The 21918-nt window shown below is 40.7% G+C and overlaps 1 protein-coding gene across 1 annotated transcript in view; it reads right to left on the minus strand.

Moving 5' to 3' along the window:
- The window catches only part of ST8SIA1 (ST8 alpha-N-acetyl-neuraminide alpha-2,8-sialyltransferase 1), a 114403-nt gene that overhangs the window by 66232 nt on the left and 26253 nt on the right, over positions 1 to 21918 (minus strand). Inside the window, exon 2 of the mRNA XM_030469465.1 lies at positions 21117 to 21261. Coding sequence (XP_030325325.1) covers positions 21117 to 21261 — 145 coding nt within the window. The remainder of the gene's footprint in view (positions 1 to 21116; positions 21262 to 21918) is intronic.

Consider the following 21918-nt stretch of genomic DNA (forward strand, 5'->3'; position numbering starts at 1 on the left):
GTTGCAAAGCCTCCACTTAAGTAAAGAACATTTCCATGAAGTTTTCATTAAGTCTGAAGAGAATACTAGATACAACTGACTGGCAGATACTGCAGTTTAAGTATTACCATGAAAAGAAGGTAGCTAACGATAAAGAAACAAAAATTCTACATCAGAATTCAAAGTGGGCAACTCGTTCACACAGTGTTTGGCAAAGTTATGGGTCAAAGGCTACAGTATTTTCTTTAAATCACTTCTCCCACTCCTACTTAAAATTCAGACATTCAAAGACATTACACCAAAGAAATGCCACAACTCTGCTGAACTTGTGGTAATTGATAAGGAACGGGATTCTACACAGATCTCTGAGCTTGCTGCATACCCACAGACTTTGTCCCACAATAGAATAGGAACAAAACCCATGTGCTTCAGGATGGGAGCCATATTCTGTCAGGTCACACAGGAATTGAGAGGAAACACTTCATCAGACCTCTTGAGCCTCAGGTATTATGAATGAGATTCATCCCCAGTGTCATATTCCCCTACTAAGGTGACATCACTTTACAAGTCAGCCATTCTCTCCCACTTTAGGAGTTTTTATCCCAAGTGCACTCAACTGATAAGCACAAAAGCTGACAAAAAGAAACTCCCACCATGGTCTCACACTCAAGAAAATCCCCATGAAATGCCAGGGCTTCAGCCTCACCTCTCAGAAATCTCTAACATCATACACAGTCACATCCAGGACCTTGTGGTAGAGTTAACTTCTCCACAAGCACCTCTCTGCTTCTTCCCACTAAATGGCCCAGGGATACCTTCATACTGGGTCAGTAAAGGGTGAATAGTCTTTGAAAGAGCATTTCCTAGCAGGATGCAAGATTTCTGGCATTCGGTATGTCTCCCTTTCTCTTTTCTTCCACGCACAAGAAAATTTTTCAAAATTAAAAGATTAGGATATATGCAAAAGCTTGGTCAGACAAATTCTGTAATTTGTAACCTGAAGCATGCATACATATGGAGAGATATAAAGCTGTAACATGGAGAGTTTTCAACAGGGATTTCACAGGTAAATGAAATATTGTTAGTTACTGCCAGCATGCTGACTGATGTGATTTTGTATTCATATATAGCACGCACGTATACCTATAAAGCTAGAGAATAACAACAAAAACACAATTACAGACTGTATTTGCTGGGAATAAGCATTCAATAGGGAAAATTATGATGAATCAAACTTCATAAATGAATGAAAAAAATACTGCAATGATTTTGCAATAAACATAACAGAAGGGCAAGTTCTCATTGTTTACCCAGCAGATGAAGTAATATCCTACACAGCTGACTGTACACCCAAGAGATCTTCATTGTCTCTAAACACTGATGTAATTTATACCCATTTGCACAGCCAGAGCAGTGATTTAAAGAACCTGAAGCACAAAAGCAAAGAAGTTCTATCATTCGATTAACAGTCTAAGAAGCTGCAGGGACAGAATTTAGAAGGTTTTCTCCATAAAATCTATATTTTTCTACAGTGAATTTTAAATTTAGGATAATGGCTAGCATTTCTCAATATTCTGATCACGATCATGATGTGTGCTGTGTTTAGTTTCTGGTTTGGTTGTTGATGTGCTTCAATGATTTGGTAAGGTAACATATTTTACATTTCTTCTCTGCCTGGTAGACCTAGGTAGCAAACTATCTAAAAATCACTGTTACAAGCCATAGTGATGTATTTTGGTATCACACAGTCTGATGTGAAAAGTCAGCAGTTCCATTCCCATGTTTACACTAGAAGGGATGGTGGAAATAAGATCCAGACTTCTGGAGGCAGTGAGTTCCTGGAACTCACTACTGGGTAATGGTAAAAGCTCCATTATGAGGAGTCTTTCCCATCCAGAAGGAGTAACTGCAGTCCTGTAGCACTAACACACTGCAGCTGAAGCACTGCTACTCTACTAGGCTGAGAAATCCTAGAAAAAAAACCCTACAGCTTGAGTTACTTGAGAGGCCAGGCTGGGTCTTAAGGGTTTCTGCTGCCTTTAAAGCTGCTGCACTGGAAATAATGACACAGAACACTTTGCACCTGCAGATCTTAGAAGTATCTGAAGAAAGATGTTAAGTAAGTGGATGGAATAAGAATCATCATGATATCCATGCTTGGGATCTGATTTGCAAGCAGCCTTCCCATGGGTCTCCAAAACAGGCAATGGGGATTCCAGATCCCAGAGAATTTACAGGCTGTATTAAAGCTTCTATCATAACTGGTTTATTTTGTTCCTTCCCTCAAATTAAAGTTCCTATTCCTCATTCAAATGAAACTATCACAAATGATTCCTGTCAAGTCCTAAGGGAGTGGGAAAAATATCAATGCACAATGTAAATTGTTCTTAACACATTGCCAAAGTAAAAAATCATTTTTACTCAGCTCATCATTTTTGCAGAGACAGCTTTTTCTCCCTTGACTACATACCTAGACATCTGTTGAAAGCAAAACAAAGATATGGCAATCAAATGAAGAATTTTAAAGTAGAAAACTTTGGGTTTTAAATTTAATCCTTCTGTCAGGAATTTGGAGTGCACTGCCAGTAAACAACAGCTAGACATATGTTAGTGAAATGAGGAAGACCCTGTGTTTTTTTTTCCAAAAGAAATCCCATGAATTCTCTCAGAAAGGCTTGTCATCAAAGCCCATCACATACCTGTTATATTTTTGCAAGTTACACCGTATTTAGCCTCTTGAAAGTACAACAGTTAAGTGGAATGTTTACATATTTGCCAGAAACTCCTTAAGTTTGCAGGTAAAAAGGGCAGTTAAGTGGCTGATATGTAGTACTATGAAATTAGGAATGCTGCACATCCTAGATTTTCTGTATTTACTCAAGTTTTAAGGAGGCTTCAAAAAGGAGGCACATCTGGCCTGCTAAGGAGATGGTTTACAAAATAGTTGCATATGGTTTCCAAAAATGTGATCTGTACAGCATTAAAATAATACCAAATTCACTTTTAAATGCCACAGACAAATGTCACCATAACATGTTGACTGAGAATTAGGGTAGTTTTGTGACCTAAAAAGATTTTAAAAATACACATAAACAAATGCAAAGAGCAAACGAAAGAAATCGATTTTGTGCCTATACTCTTAAATAATGGGTTGGGGGGAGGACTAACATGACAGGATACTCCCTGTTCTGACATACAAAGAAAACCCAAACATCTTGTTTTTATATACAATGCAATGCCAAAATGGAGAACTTCCCACTTCAGGAAAATTCAGAGAAAAAGTATCAGCAAGACGATTCTAATTTTGTCCCATTAAAGAAAAGAAAACCATAAGTCAGCTAAAGTTAGATAAATGCCAACTAATCAAAACTCCTGACTACATGTGTAGTCCTTCTGCAAAATCATCATTTTGCCTCATATTGCCTATGGTTAGTAAGTGCCTGCCTGTTTTGGCTTTACATTGCTGGACGAAATTCAGTAACTAGCCAGTTAAACTTCAGATGTTAGTGAAGATAGCATAGGAGATGAGCTTAAATTCTACCAATCTGAAAGAAAAAAAATAACACACACACCCCCCAAAACAACAACAACAACAAAAAAAAACTTATTCAGACCAGCAAACCTTCTGAAGTCCTCCTTTACCTCTGAGTTATCACTGGAAAGGACTGGTAGCTCAGTGGCTTAGATTAAGCAAACACAGAATGTCCCAAAACCTCACACAGACATTGAAAACTTGTAAGAATTGTGCACAGTTCCCTTTGCACATGTCAAAATAAACATATAGCCTATATCATTTATGTTGATTAAACTGGAGGTCTGCCCTAGATTCTGCTATCACCTAATCATGTTAGGTAACTGCTTGTTTCCCTATCCATAAAACAGAAAAACCAAGAGATCTGTACTGCGGGGGTGTGCAGAGCCCTCCAAGAGCTAAGCTTATCTTGCTTTAATAAAAAAATACTACATATTCTTACAAAGTTTGTTTCATCTGTGTTCTTATACCTTCAAAGCCAGGACAAGGCTAGCAGAATAACAAGAACGTTATTGCACAGAATTACTATGGGTAATCAAAAAGACATCTACACAACAAAGGAACAGGCAACAGCAAAGCAACTGCAACCCCCATCTGAAACCAGTCACGAGTACATCATTTCACAGTCGAAAAAACAGCCTTGAAGACCTGTAATTAATTTCTAGAACACTTTGAATTTTACTCCAGGTGTGCAAATTACCCCCGTATCAGACTAATGGAGAAGCACTTATGTGGAAGGGGGTTGTCTCCTCTTTATACAGGATTGAAATCCCCACAGTAGGATAAAGCAGAGAAGCCAGAAGAGTTGAGCTGCTGCGTGAGATTCATGCTCCTTCTTTTTATTGCTGCAATGACCCTGTCTCCAAAGGCTATGATAAGCTGCATCAACTCCACAAAACATGACAGCAGCCCAGAAAGCATTAATGGGGGACTCAATTGACCCTCTAACTGCAATTAAAAGGCCGACTAAAAGAGACACTAATAAAGACTGAAAAATAGCAGCTGCAGGTGGGGAGGGCTGGCAAGTACCTAGGAGAGATGTCAGAGCCACAATAAAAAACACAGTGAGAAAAACACTGATAAAGAACTGAAGAAGCAGACTGGGTAGCTGCCAGCAATGGCTGGGTACAGGGTGCTTGGGCTGGAAACCAGGAAAAAGACAGGTTGAGTTACTCAGATATTAAGGAATCATAGAATCATAGAATCGGCTGGGTTGGAAGGGACCTCAGACATCACCAAGTCCAACCCTTGATCCACTACCGTTGCAGTTCCCAGCCCACGGCACCGAGTGCCACATCCAGTCTCTTTTTAAATATCTCCAGGGATGGAGAATCCACTACTTCCCTGGGCAGCCCATTCCAATATCTGATCACCCTCTCCGTAAAGAAATTCTTTCTAATGTCCAACCTAAACTTCCCCCGGCACAAGTTGAGACCGTGCCCTCTCGTCTTGCTGAGAGTTGCCTGGGAAAAGAGACCAACCCCCACCTGGCTACACCCTCCTTTCAGGGAGTTGTAGAGAGTGATGAGGTCTCCCCTGAGCTTCCTCTTCTCCAGGCTGAGCAGCCCCAGTTCCCTCAGCCTCACCTCATAGGATCTGTGCTGGAGTCCCTTCACCAGCCTGGTTGCCCTCCTTTGGCCCCGCTCCAGGACCTCAATCTCCTTCCTGAACTGAGGGGCCCAGGTGTCACAAACTAGGCTCCTTCTGAACAGAGTCAGACCTAAGGCTCAGCTTCACATGTCTGGGGGGTGAATTTTTTGTGTGTATGAAGCAGGAAAGACAGCAAAGACCTCCTGTATCAGGGACACTGATCCAAAGGTACACTGTACACAGCAGATATCTTTGACAAGAGCCATCAAAAAAGCACACTAGAATCAGTGAGATTTGAAAAATACTTATTTACTCTCACCCTCTTACCTGTAATAGGATTACCCTCAAATACACTTGTAGTATAGTGTACATACCAGTTCACCTCACTTCTATATTATCAGAACTACTGCTGCTATCACACAAAAGCTGTATTTACTGTGGTTTTTCATTTTTACCCCTCTCAGTCAGACACCAGCACCAAATTTCAGCTTAGGCATGAAAAGATCCCATCTCAACTGACAAGCCAGAGTTTTGCTCTTACAGACATAAAGAAAAAGTGCCTATTACAAGAACATGTAATTTCTGAAACCAAGACCTCTGTTAGGTCTCTTAGTAAATCAGCTTTGATTTTGATCTGTCTTGTACATTGTCAGCTCCCAGGAGAAGAAAAGGTACCATAGTTATGTAAAATTTTAACACTTGACAAACATATGATAAAAAACCCTATTAAGCTAGCAAGATGCTAGTTAGGAGCAAAGCAACATACACTGACTTGCTTTTCTGTAGCTGAATGTGCTCTGAAGGAATGAAAACTTGCTTTCATCAGTGGGAAAATAAACCTTCAGGATATGAAAGAAGGGACTCTGTTGAGTAACAAGGTGCCATTTTTACAAGCTCGCATTTCTGCATAAATACACAAGTTAAGTCATTTGCTAGACCTACACTCACAGACAGAGCATCAGGCTAAGTTCCCTTCACTCCAGCTCCCCCCAGTACTTCTCTGGAACCACCAAACCTGAGCCAGGAACAGCCACTACGTTAAGGGCCCTGCCAGGCCAAGCTGGCCTACCAGGTTACCTTACCCTACAACCCTCAACAAAAGCTGGCAAAGAGAATAAAGTGAAAAGTTATACGAAGTGCAGACCCAGCAGTCCTCAGAAGTAGGAGAAAGAAAAGAGGAAGGCTAACAGGGACATAGTAATTAACATGCATTGTGCAAACCAAATCAGTATGAAAATCAACTTTACATGGGTAGGAAGAGCAATATTGGATGGAGGAAACTGGCATATCAAACTTTGGAGTGCTTGGAAAAAGGGGAAAAGAAGTGCTGAAAGCTTATGTTTAAAAGAACAAAAACAGATATTATCTCTTGCATCCCTAATTAGTACAAATGAAGAGTTCTGCAGCTATGCTCCTTCCAGGATCAAAATGCTAGCAATGAAGCTAACAGGAAGAACTTAATTTACATTGGGATAGAACCACCCCTAACACTTTCTGCCTTTGCCTCCATGTTTTTCATCTCTGATGAGAGAAGACTTTGAAATCACAAAATCCAGGTTTCTGATCTTCACTGGAAAAGGTGGGTTTTTTGTAGGCTTCACATAACAGCAGGTTTTGGAAAAGTACTCAGCCTTACAAGTGCCCAGTGGGATCAGATACCAAACTTTAAAGAGAAACCACCACTGCTAATTATCACTATATATAGGTTCTCTCTACAACTTCCTCACTTCTCAGATATAGCAATTTCAAAATCCCCAAGCTTTGGGACTATCCAGGCATCCTAAAAACAATCTGGGGTAAATTCATGCCTTCAAGAGGATGGTATCTGGTCCTCCCTCAAAAAAAAGTTGCAGAAGATAACATACCCACTACTGCATCAGAAAAACAGGATGCCAGTGATTTCACATCTTTCCTTGGGTCACATGCCAAGGATCTCTGCACTACTTAAAAACAAAACAAATAAATAAAAAATAAAAATAAGCACAACAGCTATGGATGACATCCCTTTAATAGGGTATTGTTGACCACTGGGTCATATCATTGCATGCTCCATCCTCATACACAGACATAGACACCATGATTCCTGGTTGTGCACAAGCATATAAAAAAGGCTGCCTTTGCCCTGCAAAAGTAACTGTAGTAGAGTAAGACTGGCTCATGGAGAGAGACAGAGAAGTAGAAAAGTGTGCAAAGATTCCTCAAGACTTACAATCTACTTGCAAGGACTCAGAGAAGCAGCAAGTCAGGGATGATTCCCTGCTTATTGGCATGGACAACAAAAAGCATGCTGCCAGATGGGATGGGAGCAAGGAAGAGCAGCCACAAAAAGCTCAATTTTATCTCATCTGAGAGGCTGTTTCAGATTTGCCTTGTATTTTCACTCAGGGCCTGTCTTAAAGGGGAATATAAACAAGTCTCCTTCAGTCAGAGTAGAGGAAGAATTTAAATCGCTCATTCATTAATTGAAAACAAGGGCTCATAAAGGCCAAAAATGGAAAAAAAGTCATTCTTTGTTAACCAGGAAAAAGCCACAAAAACAAATGCACTTGTGCCCAGCAGAACTGTACTCGGCAAAGAAGTACCATTGCCTAAATCCTGGTCATGCTGAGGTCAACTGGAACATTGCTATTGACTTTGGGGTAACCAGACTTGATGACCTATTTTGCAACACAGTTTGTTCTCATTTCCTTACCATGCTTCTTTCAGTGTTTAACAATCCAGCACTCACACCTCCCTGCCCAGCAACTACTTTGAAAAGATGAATGCAGCCACTGTGCCAGTCACAGCCACAGTGCTGGGATGAGGGGCAGCAGGCCCTGGGTACTTCTTGGATGGCACATCTTGAATTGGGGAACTGGAACTGCAAGAAATCTGACAAGACTGGAGCCAGGAAAGCAGTGCTGATGAACTTAACCGATGTAGTCCTGCTTTTTAAAGGCCTTGCTTAATACTGCAGGGATGAGAAAAAGCTCCTGTCTGCTATATTCGTATACTGCCCAGAATATCACAGGGGTGCCATAGCTCTCTCCCAATTTTTTTGTCTGTGCAGCAAAAGTAGAAGTGGTTCATCATGTGTGTCTGTTTACTGTAGAGGAAAAAGGGGTTCCAATATTTCTTCCCCACATACTCCCTATGCAGAAACCCTCATTTTAATTGTCTCCAGAGACTTCTAGGGATAGATTTAACTGTGCAGTAACACCACACATGGAATCTGAATGACTATAAAGTGCTTGAGGGAATTGCTATAAAGAGCATCATACTCACACCAAGGATTATTTATCTTTGGCTTTCCCATTTCTTCTTCTGGCACAACAGTGGCTCGCAGAACAGATCTGTGTGGCCTTTGCATTTATTGTCTCATTTCACCTAAACTATCTTCTATTGAGCCTAGTCCCATCACTTAGATTTGCAGCATTGCTCGTAATAACAAGCTACACTGTGCATATGTCAAGCCCTGCCGCAAGGGAAGGGAGACAAGCCAATGGGTTTTAGATTAAGGAAAAGGCTGGAAATGGCTGGGATGGAAGAATTTCCACTAATGAATTAACCTACAAGTAGGTGAGCCAGCCAAGAAACCAGAATACACTACACATTTCCATTCTACACTCTTATCACATTCACAACCTTGTTAGATATCATCAACAGAAAGAAAATATTACTTGGTATTACTTCATGCCCTGCAGGTGGGTTTAGTTCAGCTTGGTTCTATACACTGGCAAGTGAAGTCACACAGCAGCAGCTTCACACAACCCTCAATGTGCCCCCCCCAGAGAGGGAGCTCACTGCTGGCACCCGTCTGTCTGTCTGTCTGCCCCTGCAAGAAGTACATTCAGTTTACTGAGTTAAAAAGATGAGTGAGATGAGCCAACACAGACTGTCAGAGCTGTCATTGCAGCACCCTTGAAAGGAGAAGATATCTCAGTTTTGTTCCCTGTTCAGTCCTGGGAGAATATTATTAAGGAGGAAAGATGAGTGTGTATGTTGGGATTCTGGGTTTGCCTCACGTCACCGTTCAACACTGGCCTGGCAATTAAACCGAGTAACAGATGCTCTCTATTAATCTCTCTCTCCTCCCTGATAGAGAAAGGAGAGAGAATAAGGGAGAGAGACTTATGGGTTGGATACTAAACTACACAACTGTAATGAAACAGTAATGATAAATAGGAAAAATTACTAAATATATACAAATATACAGGAAAATTGATCCCACATTCCTTGCCTCCTTTTCCCCCAATAACTCTCACGTCACCACTGAGGCTGCAGGGCAGCCCTGGGAAAGTCCAGGCTGGACTCCTGGAGTCGGCAGCAGTTGGGAGCTGGAGGCAGGAACACACAGATATGGGCTGGCACGGATCAGGAGCACAGGCAGAGGAATGGATGGAATCCTTCCAGGATGCTGAAGCAAAACAGGGAACAGGCAAAGAAGTGGAAGCAGGAAGGGCAGGAAGCTTGTTTGACCCTTGTGATCCCTCAAATTTATATTGAGTATGGTGTGTATGGGATGCAATACTCTGGTCAATTCTGGCATCTATCTTGTCCTTCCCCAAAGGAGGGCTGCAGGTGGGAGCTCTTTCTTCCTTCTGGAGGGTAAAATGTTCCTCAGAGCTGAGCAGTGTCCTTGGCTCTGCACACCAGTCTCTAGCAGTAATTATAAACATCAAGTGTTATCTGTCCTAGAAGCAGACACTGTCTGAGAAACTTGCTGTTAATGTCAGCAAGTGCAACTACTTACAAGAGACTTAGCTGAAAGCAAAAGTACAAGACAGAAAATCACCTTTATCCTGGCCCAAACCAGGACACCTCACTAAGAGCAACATCCCGTGATCTTCCAGCTACAGGAATAACCAGCAACACTAAACACAAGCTTGTTCAAGTAGAAAGGTGTCATTAAGCTCTGCACTTCAGAGGATATGGCATTGATGTTTTTACATCATCTCCAACAGGAAACTCAGAAAATACATTCTGAGGGCATCACACAGTTAATTGTCACGGATCTTCCTTATAGACTATCAGAAACTAAGAAATGTACAGAATTTCAGAAAAAATGGTCTAATTAAAAGAGGTGTGGTTGTTTATCCTACAGAAAAAGATTGTGGGGAGACTTGATAGCAGACATACATAGAAAAGATAAGAGAAAAATGTTCTGAAATTATAGCTAAGGGGGAATTTTAAGTTAGCCATCAGGAAACACATACCACACATAAGGAAAGAGAAGTCCAGCAAAGTACTGGATGGGACTGCCTAGTGTTCTGTGCAATTTCCATTACTGAAAGGTGTAAAAATTTACTAGATAAATGTCAGGTACAGCCCAGGTAGGGCTGTCTGCCACAGGGCAGAGACAAAGAGGGCAATGACCACTCAGTATGTCCTCCACAAAATGAATGTACACAGGTTTCACTCTGATACCATGAGAATGGACTGACAGCACCCCTGTCAGCCTCCCCTGACATGTATAATTTTTGTTCTTCACCTATCATGAAATTCCTGTGTCAGAGAATGAAGATGCTCAATTGCACCTTCATGACTTGAGAGTTCATAGAAAACATTTCAAGTCTCCCAGAGCTAACATTTGGGATATAATTCAGGTAATATTCTCCTGATCATCTAGAACCCAATGACTTTCATCTAAACCTTTTGAAATTGAAGAACATTAGCCCATTACATTTCACACTGAGGAAAATACAGCCATTGAAGACTGAGCTTCTATGAGGTGATATTCAGGTAGCTCTGCTGCAGCCATCATGCTGGTATGCAGGAACCTTGAACCTCCACCCTAACCGTGCTCACAGATTTTATAACTGACTTTTGGCTTATCCATCAAGGGCTCACTTAGCTCAGTGCTCAGAATCATGCTGGAAATAATGTACCCCACGTGAAAATACCCTGCAAATGCCTGTAGCATTATCCCTGGGATTGGTGGCCTGGACTCGAACCAGTGAGCCCAAGCCATGGCTTTGAGCTTGAGTATTTCACATCCATAAACTTGCACTGCCAACTGACAACACCCCCAGATGCCCTCAGTTTGCAGACGGTCTAAGACAGTCTTTAAAAATAAATTTTTATTTAAAAGCACATCATCTCTGTGCTGCAAATAACTGTCTCTCTCTCTCTCTTTGCATCTAGGATCCAACAAGTCTGTTAAATGCCATGTCCTGATTCATTTCAGCTGGAAAGACATCAGTGCTTTCAGGCACCTTGCCTTTGCATCCCACCATAGACTATCCCTTTAGCCACCACACACCAAACAGGCACCTCAGACTGGTGGTTACTGGCCTGTTGACAGTCAGAGCAGCACAGATGTAATTGTCAAATTTACTCCTAAAAACTCTGAAAACAGTATCAAGCTCTTGTGACCAAGAAGGAGAAAACCAGGCTGAATTTTTTATCTGAGCAACAGCAAGTTAACAATCCTTCACCTGCAGGTCCAGCATCACAGGAATCATGATGTAAGAAAACCACTATTGTGTTACTTTCTCAATGTCCAAAATGTCATTTGGAAGCCAGCATCTGCCTCATGGGAGCCATTCAGATGATAAAAATTGTTCAGAAGAGAACCACAGCTCTTCCCCTCCACACCATATCAGGTTGCAAGGACTCTAAATCAACCATGCCTGGCTACATAAGTCAATTTCTGAACTGTAATACAGCAGATTTCTCATTAAATGTAAAGCTGGCCTTACACTCCCCCCTAAGCAAGAAGACATAAAGGATCTTTTGAAAGTCCCTATATAATCCTCCTACATGATTTGTAACCATGCTAGCCCTTCTTAATAGCTTCTGCAGTGGTGTAACCTTCCCTGACTTTCTTCAAAGCCTGCAAACTCTGCTTAAGCCAGGCTTGCACCCCTGTTTAGGAATACCTGGAAGAAAAGGGGGGGATATGTCTTTGCTACAGATTATGCTCTTTCTGAACACAAACTGATACCCTGCCACACTCCAGTACAATTCACATGAGCCATTTTAAGAAATCAAATAAGTGTCTGAAATAAATAAGTATGTAATATTTCATCAGTGCCTACACACCTGCCACATGATACATGGCCAAGCATGAAATGCAACCAAACCTAAGCCTCAAATAAGCCAACATTGGTAGTAAGCCTATTTTAAAATATTTCACAAAAAAAAAGCAGCAATTAAATGTAATGCAATGTAATCACTGAATAATTCAAATATATAGTCAGATATGCAGCAAAAAGTCTATAAACTGACAAGATGACTTCTGAAAATAAAATTCATAATTACTACAAAAGGCAATCAGGTGGCCATGATATAAGGGATAAAGCTTACTCAAGATTTAGACATTGACACCCAAAGAAAAAAAATCTCATTGCACCTGTAGGTGGAAGTCTTGGCATAAAAAGGAATTCACAGCCAGAAAACCCCCTGCATGGAGAAAGAACCTCCGTTTAGCATCTCATCAGTTATATAAAGCTACAATAAAACAAACAAATCTAACTGTGTTGCCTTTGGGCAGATTAGAACCAACTCTTATTTCTATTTTTATACCCTCAGCCAGGCAGCTCATATGCCCTGTAGTTACTTCTAGCCATGAGAAATTTGCTCTTCCTATAGCTTTGCATCTGAGACCACTTCCTTTAATTATTCTTCTCCTTACAACATTTCCTGCTTATAAAGCAGCAACTTTATGCCCCTGTAAATCACGTGAGTGTTGACTAAAAACCCACAGAACTCCCGGGGCAGTAGTACAGCCTCTCTGGCCACCTTTGGATGAGCTGCCCACTTCCTCTTTAGGTTCAAAACTGCTTTTTTTGCTCTGTGCTTTACAATCCCACAGTATAACATCTGTAGTTGTCACCCTTAGCTACTGCGAAAAATGTTACTTGAGGCAGAAAATTTTGGTTGTGCAGCCTCAAGATCTTCCCCTCCACAGTGTTCCCTTTCTGCCTCCCTCCCTGGGACACCCCATCACTCAGCCTTGTTCAGGTTTCTCACCCTGCTGTGGCTTCTTTACACTCAACAGCTGCTCCACACAAAGGCTTGCATTTTACCTGTCAGTAACTGTACAGCCACAGGTACAAATAGAAGTGAATAAATATGCTCTGTGAAGTATTTTCCAAATATAAAATCACTCCAATCACACCACTATGGTGGAATTACCCTCTTGAAAATATCCCACATCCCACATTTGGTGGGCTCCTCAACCATCCCACAGGGTTCTACACTGCTTTTTGTACTGTTCAGTGTCTATAACAACATAGATGTTGGACAATATTTCCTCTCCACATACCCAAAATCCCAACAGAGGTGGGATTGATCTGTTGGGGGGCTCATGCCCAAGGGCCTGAGGACCTTGTCTGGCAAAGGCACTGGTGTGTGCTCAGATCAGCTCTTGTGCTACCTTGGAAAGAGAGTGATGCCCAGTCACTTTGTATTTGAAATAAAAATGTTGAGTTAGGGCAGCCATTACTCCTTCTTTGCCTGCAGGCCAAACTGACACTTTCCAGCCAGATCGAGTCCTTCCCTTCCTCTCTCTTACATTGGAAAGGTCAGTGTCTATTTATGTATTTGCACTGACTGAGATAAAGCCAGTTTGGCACGTGCATTATTGCAGATAAAGTCCAGAAAACCAGGCTCACCACAGACAGCCTGGCTAAACAGCTTGGCTGAAGATGTTTTAGCAATCCCAGAGAAACCAAAGCACACAGCTGATGATCAACAGAGACAAAAAGCCACTCCTTGGTCTGCTTGAACTTATTTCAACAAGAACGTGTTGCCCATTCTCTAGTTAATTACTTCAAACTATATGCATTGTATCTCAGTCTTTTTAGCATAAATTTTGATTTTTACCATCAGGCATGTTTTCATCCCATCTATACGGAATAGTTTCAGAGGTGGACTATGGCTTTTGCTTAACTGACCAAACAGAACAGATGATGCCCTATTCCAGCTTTGCTAATAAGGTATAGAAAATGGTCCAATTACAGTACTTAATTAGTCAGTGTGCAGTCAAAGTGAGGGTAGGGGCTTCATTTAACTAAATATTAAGCCAGATTTTAGATCTTAATCAACCTGATGCCAATGGCTAGAGATTATCCAGGATGGGTAATCCTCATGCTCGAGGCAAGAGGCATGAGGCAAGACTCATGCTCTAGAACAGCAAAATTTGCTGGGTCTCTATAGATTGCATTGCATATCCCAGTATATGAAAGGCACTATACAATACAATGGATTGAATAATTCAGAAAGTTCTCTATTTAATTGCATTGTAACATGCAGATGCCACTTCACAAAAGTACCTCTTTGCCTTTGAGTATACAATATGTTTTTCATGTTTGCAATAATTAATGTTTATTATGGTTCCAGTTTGAATAAATATATGTAGCCTCAATCCCTCAATCAAGAATACAGTTTGTATTACAGTATGCTGGGGAAAGAAAAACAAATGGAACCAAAGGGAGAGCACCAAGAAATTCCCCCAAATCCTAATTAAACACTACTCAAAAGAAGTCAGGGAGATATTCTATTTAGACTGTAGAACTAATGAAAATAAATTTAAGAGTTGCTCGTTAAATGTTAGTTCTACAGACACCAAGAAAAATATCAGGACACATATGAAAACCAATATTTCAATGTAGTTCTCCAAGCAGCTATTAATCACAGAGCTTTATTGAGAACAGAGGAAGTTGGTACATTAGATTGGTAGCAAAAATTATCAGAGCATTTCTAAAGTGAACACCAAAGGCAGTAATTCATGCCTCCTGGCAACACTGCAGCCCATCAGCTCCTAACTTCTATCACTTTCCCATTTTATGCACAATTTTTAGATCATGTGGATCTAAAATCTGTCCAAACAACACACAGTGCTTGCTTGAAGAGAGGTAACATTGTCCTCTTAATGGGGTTGGGGTTGACATTCCTTACACAGCTGTAGCTTCACATTCCACCTGTACAAAGCCATCAAGCTCCCCCCTAACGCTTCCCAGCATTTGCTGCTCCTACATCTCACTTTTTACTTTTTTACAATTTTACTTGAACCAAACTGCCATTTTCTTTCTTGGAATGAGTATGTTTTCCCTGTAATCCTTGCCATGCAAAAAGGGGAAGAGCCCACAGACTCTGCACTAAACTCCCTTTCCAAATCTGAATTATTTCCCTGAAATAATTGCACATTATTCTAGAAGCTGTAGGCTGTAACTCTAAGGCCAGGGAATTTGCTTTGACACAGCACAAGTACCTGCAGTGTAATGAGGCAACCAGGTGCCACTAATTGCCAGGGAGTGAGCATGAGCTTGTGTCAAGCCCACCTGTGCCTGATTAGGGTGGGCCCAAACTGCGCATGAGCAGGACCGGGGGCCTGCCCTAATCAGGCACAGGTGGGCTTGACACAAGCTCATGCTCACTCCCTGGCAATTACTGGCACCTGGTTGCCTCATTTCACTACAAGTACCAGCGTCAGAAAAGGAGATGATAAAATCTCTGGCCAAATGAGGAATGTTGTAAGCAACTAAAATTAATCAAGCTCCCAGAATCTAATGGGTAGCCTGGATAAAAACTGTAAATCACACAGCACAGTTGTAAAATCATTCAATGTTTCCCAATACAACATTCACCCCAATAACCCAGAAAATGTCAGAGAATGTCTCTATCTAACACTCATAGGTGTTCTTCCATGCCCTTCTTTTCCCTACTTTTATATTAAAGGCAAGAATTTAAACTCTTAATTAATAATTTAAAAAATCCTGCCTTTCTCCTGATCCCAAAGTATCCAGAAACAGCTGCCAGCTTTCTGAGATATATTTGTGGTTGAAGCTACTTCTTTTGGATTTCTAAAACACCATTTATGATGCCTGTTCATGAGAAGCTCACTGCAAACAGATTTTCTTCTACCTGAAAGCATTCTGCAGGTGAAACTTCAGAATGGATTTGGAGCAGCTGGGGAGTCAGACTTTAGCAATATGAAATAATTTACTGGTACCAAATGTGTCAAATTGCTTCAGGTGAAATACAATAACACTAGATTTTTTTTTTCATTGAGTTATTTTATTCTGTCAAATTAAAAAGTTAAAGTTTAATATTTGAAATTTCTTTTGAAGTGCATTCTTTCTTCTACCTGCCAGAACTGTACTGTACATGCATAGTGAAAAGTTCCATTTGATTTAAATATTTCTTTGACTTTTGGAGGGAAGGGGAAAGCAGACCTTAGAAATTCACCTCAGGTCTTGCTTGCTATAAGCTTTTGCCAACAAAAAAGGAGAAAAAACCTATTATTTGCATAAGCATCTAAATACTGGGGTGAGGGGTTTCTTTCCCCTGATGGTAAAAGTGTCTGAAATTTGCTTTTGAAATGGTAAGGAAGAAAAGGGAAGGAGTGCAAAATTATTTCAAAGAAAACATTTGAAACTGAGACTTGTTTTATTCTCCAACTCAAAAGGAGGTGAATGTTAGCTGATCGTTCTCTCACATGGTTTTGAGTTACATCCCAGCTGCTCCTGTGCTTACATCAAATTTACTCGTAGCATTGGAAAATTACTACAGGCATATATGGAAGCCTGGTTTCTTCCATTCTAGTCAGACAGCATAGGGTGGAAAATGCTTGTCAAGCCTTCTGTCATGCCCCAGTTTGAGGAAATAGGACCAGAGTTGCACAGCTAACTTTCCAGAAGAAGAAAAGCAAGAAGGTTTTGTGTCTCTTCCCTGAGAGGGACAGGACTTCTGAACACTCACCCACACGTGGTTCCATTTTCTGTGTACCAGTCGGAATGCAGCAGAGAGAAAATGCATTTACAGGTTACCCATGGCCTCCAGTGGCCAACAGGGGAGCCCAGCTTTTCAGAGGTTTATCCAATGATGCCACTGAACTCAAGTAAAGTTGTATTACCTGCAGCTCTAAACTCTGAGTGCCCCCAGCTATGTTTTAAAAGCACAAACTAATGCTGAAGCTTCAAGTCTACAGGAAAAGCTTTAAAAAAGCCATGTAGGTATGCAGCAGGAATAATCAATCTCTCATTGTTAATAGTAAGCTACATCTATAGCTACATGCAGACTCCACACTTTTTGTCTCCTAAGAGTGGTAAATAATGCTGTAGATCACAGCAAGTAATACAACAAAGCTGCTGTCAATAAATGTTTGGTTGTAGTTGAAATGACACTGCATGATCCAACAGCTCCAGGCAATGACTCCATGATAGGTGCTGGGAGATGAGATGCAGGTGGGATGCCCACCCTTCCAGCACCCCAGAACATCTGTGATGAGCCACATCCTACTCCACATCTTCTCCTGATGATCAGGTATTGACAATGAGCCACTAGCAGTTTCTCCCTGGAGTGGCAAAGATGGTGCCATCTGTGTAATACTTCATTTCTGTTTCAAAAAAAGTAAATTCTAGAAACTAGAGGGAAAATGAAACTCAAAAAGGGGGGCAGTAGGAGGAGCCACTTCCAGCAGATGGGATTGTTGGTTCATGCAGAACTCTGCAACTTCAGCTTTTGTTCTTATAAGCAGCAATGTAATTCTGGATTACTATTTCCACAGGAAAGCTTTTTTTATTCCTTTTGTAAATTTCTCCCTTGGCTAATCAAAAACTTTAGAAAGAAATAAAAAGAAGAGGAATATAATGAAGTCTGGGGTTGAAAAGAGCTATCAGTGGAGCTGATTGAAAGAGAAAACAGTTGAAATATTACATTGAAAAAAGGTAAAATGAAATGTCATAACACCAGCAAAACCTTTTAACCTTTTCAATTCAAAGAAAAAATGAAAAATGAATGAACAGATACTAAATTTATATTTTGATGAAAAAGCATTTTTATCAGAAAAGCATTCCATTAGAAAATGTTGAACCAGCTGTAAAAACTATCTACAGATGACTCAGAAGAAAAAGTATTCTATTTTGTATTATTCACATTTAAAAATAAGTGACATTTTACATATTAAATTCTGACACAGTTGTATTATTTCTGTATAAACTTCCACTGATGCATAGCCAGTTTCCTCTATGCCATAAAATACAGCAAGTTTCCTGTTTAGTTTTGAGTTACTTTATCCTGTAAGTTAATAACTACTTCAGGACTGAGAATTCTTCTGCAAGCACAAAATGGCTTAAGCCCAGAAGATTGATGTAGATGGAGCCTTTTTTATTTATTTTGGAGGAAATATTTTTTCGATTATATCAACATAGCTGAGGCCTTTTACATTCCTGTTGCATCCCCTGAGCTTTTCAAAATATTGCCCACATTTTATGAGTGGTTTTAAGCTTCTAGATATTTTTGAAAGGAATATTCATCTCCACAAAAATCGCTTGCTGTTGCTAGCAAACCCATAGACACCATTCTTCAAAGCAGAAGCCTGAAAAATTTAGGCAAGTATTCTTCTTGAAACTAAGAGAGAGGTAGAAAAATACTTCGTTTAAGAATGTGCTGCAAATAAATCTTCCTAAGCTTTTAAGCCTAGCAGAATTTCATCTGATAGAAGTTTACAAATTTCTTTTGGGAAAAAGGGAAAAAGGGAAAAAGGGAAAAAGGGAAAAAGGGAAAAAGGGAAAAAGGGAAAAAGGGAATAGTAGCTGTCAGCAGCACTTGTCAGAAATGAACTGCCCATCAGTTCATTGAAGGAACAGCATTTCTGGCACATGTCCTAGGGCTACTTTCTAGCATTGTTCCAGGGTTGGAATATCATAAAAATGCACCTTTTCCACCACCACCCCTACAAGAGCACCTAACCATTCTCTTTGCAGCCTGCTTGGGAAACCTAAGGGACATTTAAGTCCCAAGTCCTTAGCTCATCTTGTCCCTCAGCAGTTTGTCTCTCCGGCTTCCCAGATCCTCGCTCTCGACATGGCCAACTTGTAAACTTTGAAGATAGGACTCAGGAGCCTGAGAACCACTGGAGTTCCTGAGATTCTGGTTACTCTCTAACCAGCATTTACCTGTCTGAAGGAGCCCACCCAGCACTGCTCTTTTCTGTGAGAGGAGGCAGAACATTGCTGTGGCCAGGCAGAGTGCTAGGTTTTATCCAAAGAAAACCAAATCTGAAATCCTAACCCCAGCACAAAACAGTGACTTCCCTGGGCCAGACCAGGTGGGGCTTTCCTGAAACTTTGGAAAGGATCCACACGTTTTGAGCAGTTGCTGCCAATATCTTTACATGATACAAAGTTCACAACTCTGCCAAGGATTTTAATTTTCTCCAATACAGATGCTCTATTATAGCAACAAATCATACACATCATAATAAAAAAAGACTTACAGCTGCTTCTCTGTGACATGCCATAAACTTTCTACCTGCCTCAAAGGAAGGGAAAGAAATTCACTCCATCCTGGCAGCCCCTTTCCAGCTGTACTGCAAGAAAAGCTGCATCTCCATGCAGTCTCAGCAATGACTTGTTTGTTGAGCTTGCAGGGACAGAGCAGCTGGGGAGCAGCCCGAGGGAGACAGAGAGGTCCATTAGCCAAGTGACCAGACAGCAGACTGGACAGGACACAGCTGTAACATTGCTCCTCCAGATGATGCCTTAACACAGAAAGTGGTTGCTTCCATCTCTTTCTTACACTGCATCTTCCCCTCACCCTTCCTCCACTAAAGAAACTCATTTGAAATCATAACTCTGTTGCTGAGATCATAGACTCACTAAGGTTGGAAAAGACCTTTAAGGTCATCAAGTCCAACCCTTGACCCAGTACCACCTTGCAAACTAAACCATGTCCTGAAGGCCCATATCCACTGGGGTTTTTAACATTTCCAGGGATGGTGACTTCACCTCTTCCCCAGGCAGCCTATTCCCCTGCTTGGCCACTTTTTTCAGTGAAGAAATTTTTCCTAATATCCAATCTAAACCTCCTCTGGTGCAACTTCAGGCCATTTCCTCTTGTCCTATCACCAGTTACATGGGAGAAGAGACTGATTCCCACCTCACTACAACCTCCTTTCAGGTAGTGGTAGAGGGTCTTCCCTCAGATTCTCTTCTTCAGACTAAATAACCCCAGTTCCCTGCAATGTTCCTCATAATAGTTGAACTCTATACCCATCACCAGCTTTCTTGCCCTTCCATGCCTCAGCACCTCAGTGTCCTTCCTGTAGCCAGGGAACTGAACACAATATTCAAGGTGCAGCCTCACCAGCACTTAACACAGTGGGAAGATCTGGAAACAATGTTGGTTTTTGTTTTTTTTTATAAATAACCTTTTTGATGCTTTATTTGCAGGATGAGTTTAACAAGTAAGAACTCCGCTACATGCTTAACTGAATCATGTTTAATTGAAAAGCCTGGTGTGAATGACTGAACACTGACTGAGAGGCTTATTAAATACTCATATCTTTAATTTGAGAAATTAAAAGTAATATGTAAATTCATTAATATATCCAGATGTTTAGCTTTCCGTAAATATGTAGCCACATAAAACATCTCTCCTCCCACATACAAAACTCCGTATAATAAAGTCATTATTTAACATCACTTCACACATTACTTAAAAAAAACAATAAATCTAGCTCAATATTACAAATTGCCAGCACCCAAAACGTCTGCACTTAACCCAAAACACCTTTGCTGAACATCAACAAGCTGCTTCTAATATTCAAAACATAGCAAGAATTGACAAAAGCCAAGTTGTTGGCTTCTGTTACTGGACTCACATTGCTTGACATCAAGAAACTTTAACTTAGAAGTAATCTGGACACCTGAACACATAGCACTGTCATATATTAGCTAAACAGATCTGAACTGCAGCAATCTTAGATGAGGGATCATGGTCCCAGGAAGCATGATCATTGACTGAAATGCAGAAATCACCATCTTAAATAGCCAGAACATAGCATGTTAAAAATCAAGATGCGTGGCTCAATCTCATCCCTTGTGTATATCCATCTGCACACCAGGAAAGCAGCCAGGCAAATACTAAGATGCATACAAACATAACTTTCAGAACACAGAAATAAAATAGCAGAGGAGACTGGTTTGTATTGAGAAATAGATACAATTCCTTGATGAATATTTACACTCATTAATACCAGGTTACCATTTAGTATATTAAAACTTAAAGCGAAAAGAAGGTTACTTACCTGTGGGAAGAGAGAGTAAGTTGCATTGTCGATAGTGACAGAATATAAAAATTCCCCATCAAACCAGAGATTCTTTCCCATTGGGGAGTTATGCTTTGTCATAGCAAAGAGCTGCCCAGGGTCACAGCATTCTTCCAGCAGCTTCCTAGGGAAGGCAACCAAAAGAGAAAGAGCTGCATTAATTATCACCTCGGATCTCCTTCTCTGATAACTTACCCCTCCTCCTCACACCTGAGATCCTGCCACTCTCAAATATGTCAAAGCAAAGCATTCATCTTCCCCAGCCAGCAGATGAACCATAGGTGACTCTTTCTGACTTACACAAGGGCCATCAAACCTGATTTTATTTCGCAAAAACTTAGAAACAGACAGTAAAAAAATTAAACCTCCATTCACTTTTGAGGGGCGTTGAAATAGAACCAAGATTCAGCAAAAGAAATGCCAGAATTTGCAACCCTTCTAAATGAGCAAAAAAACTGGTCTCCAAAAAGTACAAAAATCAGAGAAGCTCCTTAAAATCTAAGGTAGATGAAACTTCAGTATTAAATCTTATGAAGAGAAAGCCTCCAGAAACACCATATTTACATAACTTAAGTAGGGAAAAACTTGATATCTCTTTCCATTTACTAAATACCCTTGTGCTACATTCACAGCAGCGATTAGAACCTGCCTTCTAACTGAAGTATAACCTGAGTAATCCCAGTACTTATCTATCTATCTATCTATCTATCTATCTATCTATCTATCTTTATTATACTTTCTGTGTCCTCTCCCAAACTGCATATTCTCTTACACAGTCATT

The sequence above is a fragment of the Calypte anna genome, chromosome 1, assembly GCF_003957555.1.
Source record: "Calypte anna isolate BGI_N300 chromosome 1, bCalAnn1_v1.p, whole genome shotgun sequence".
NCBI classification, from domain to species: domain Eukaryota; kingdom Metazoa; phylum Chordata; class Aves; order Apodiformes; family Trochilidae; genus Calypte; species Calypte anna.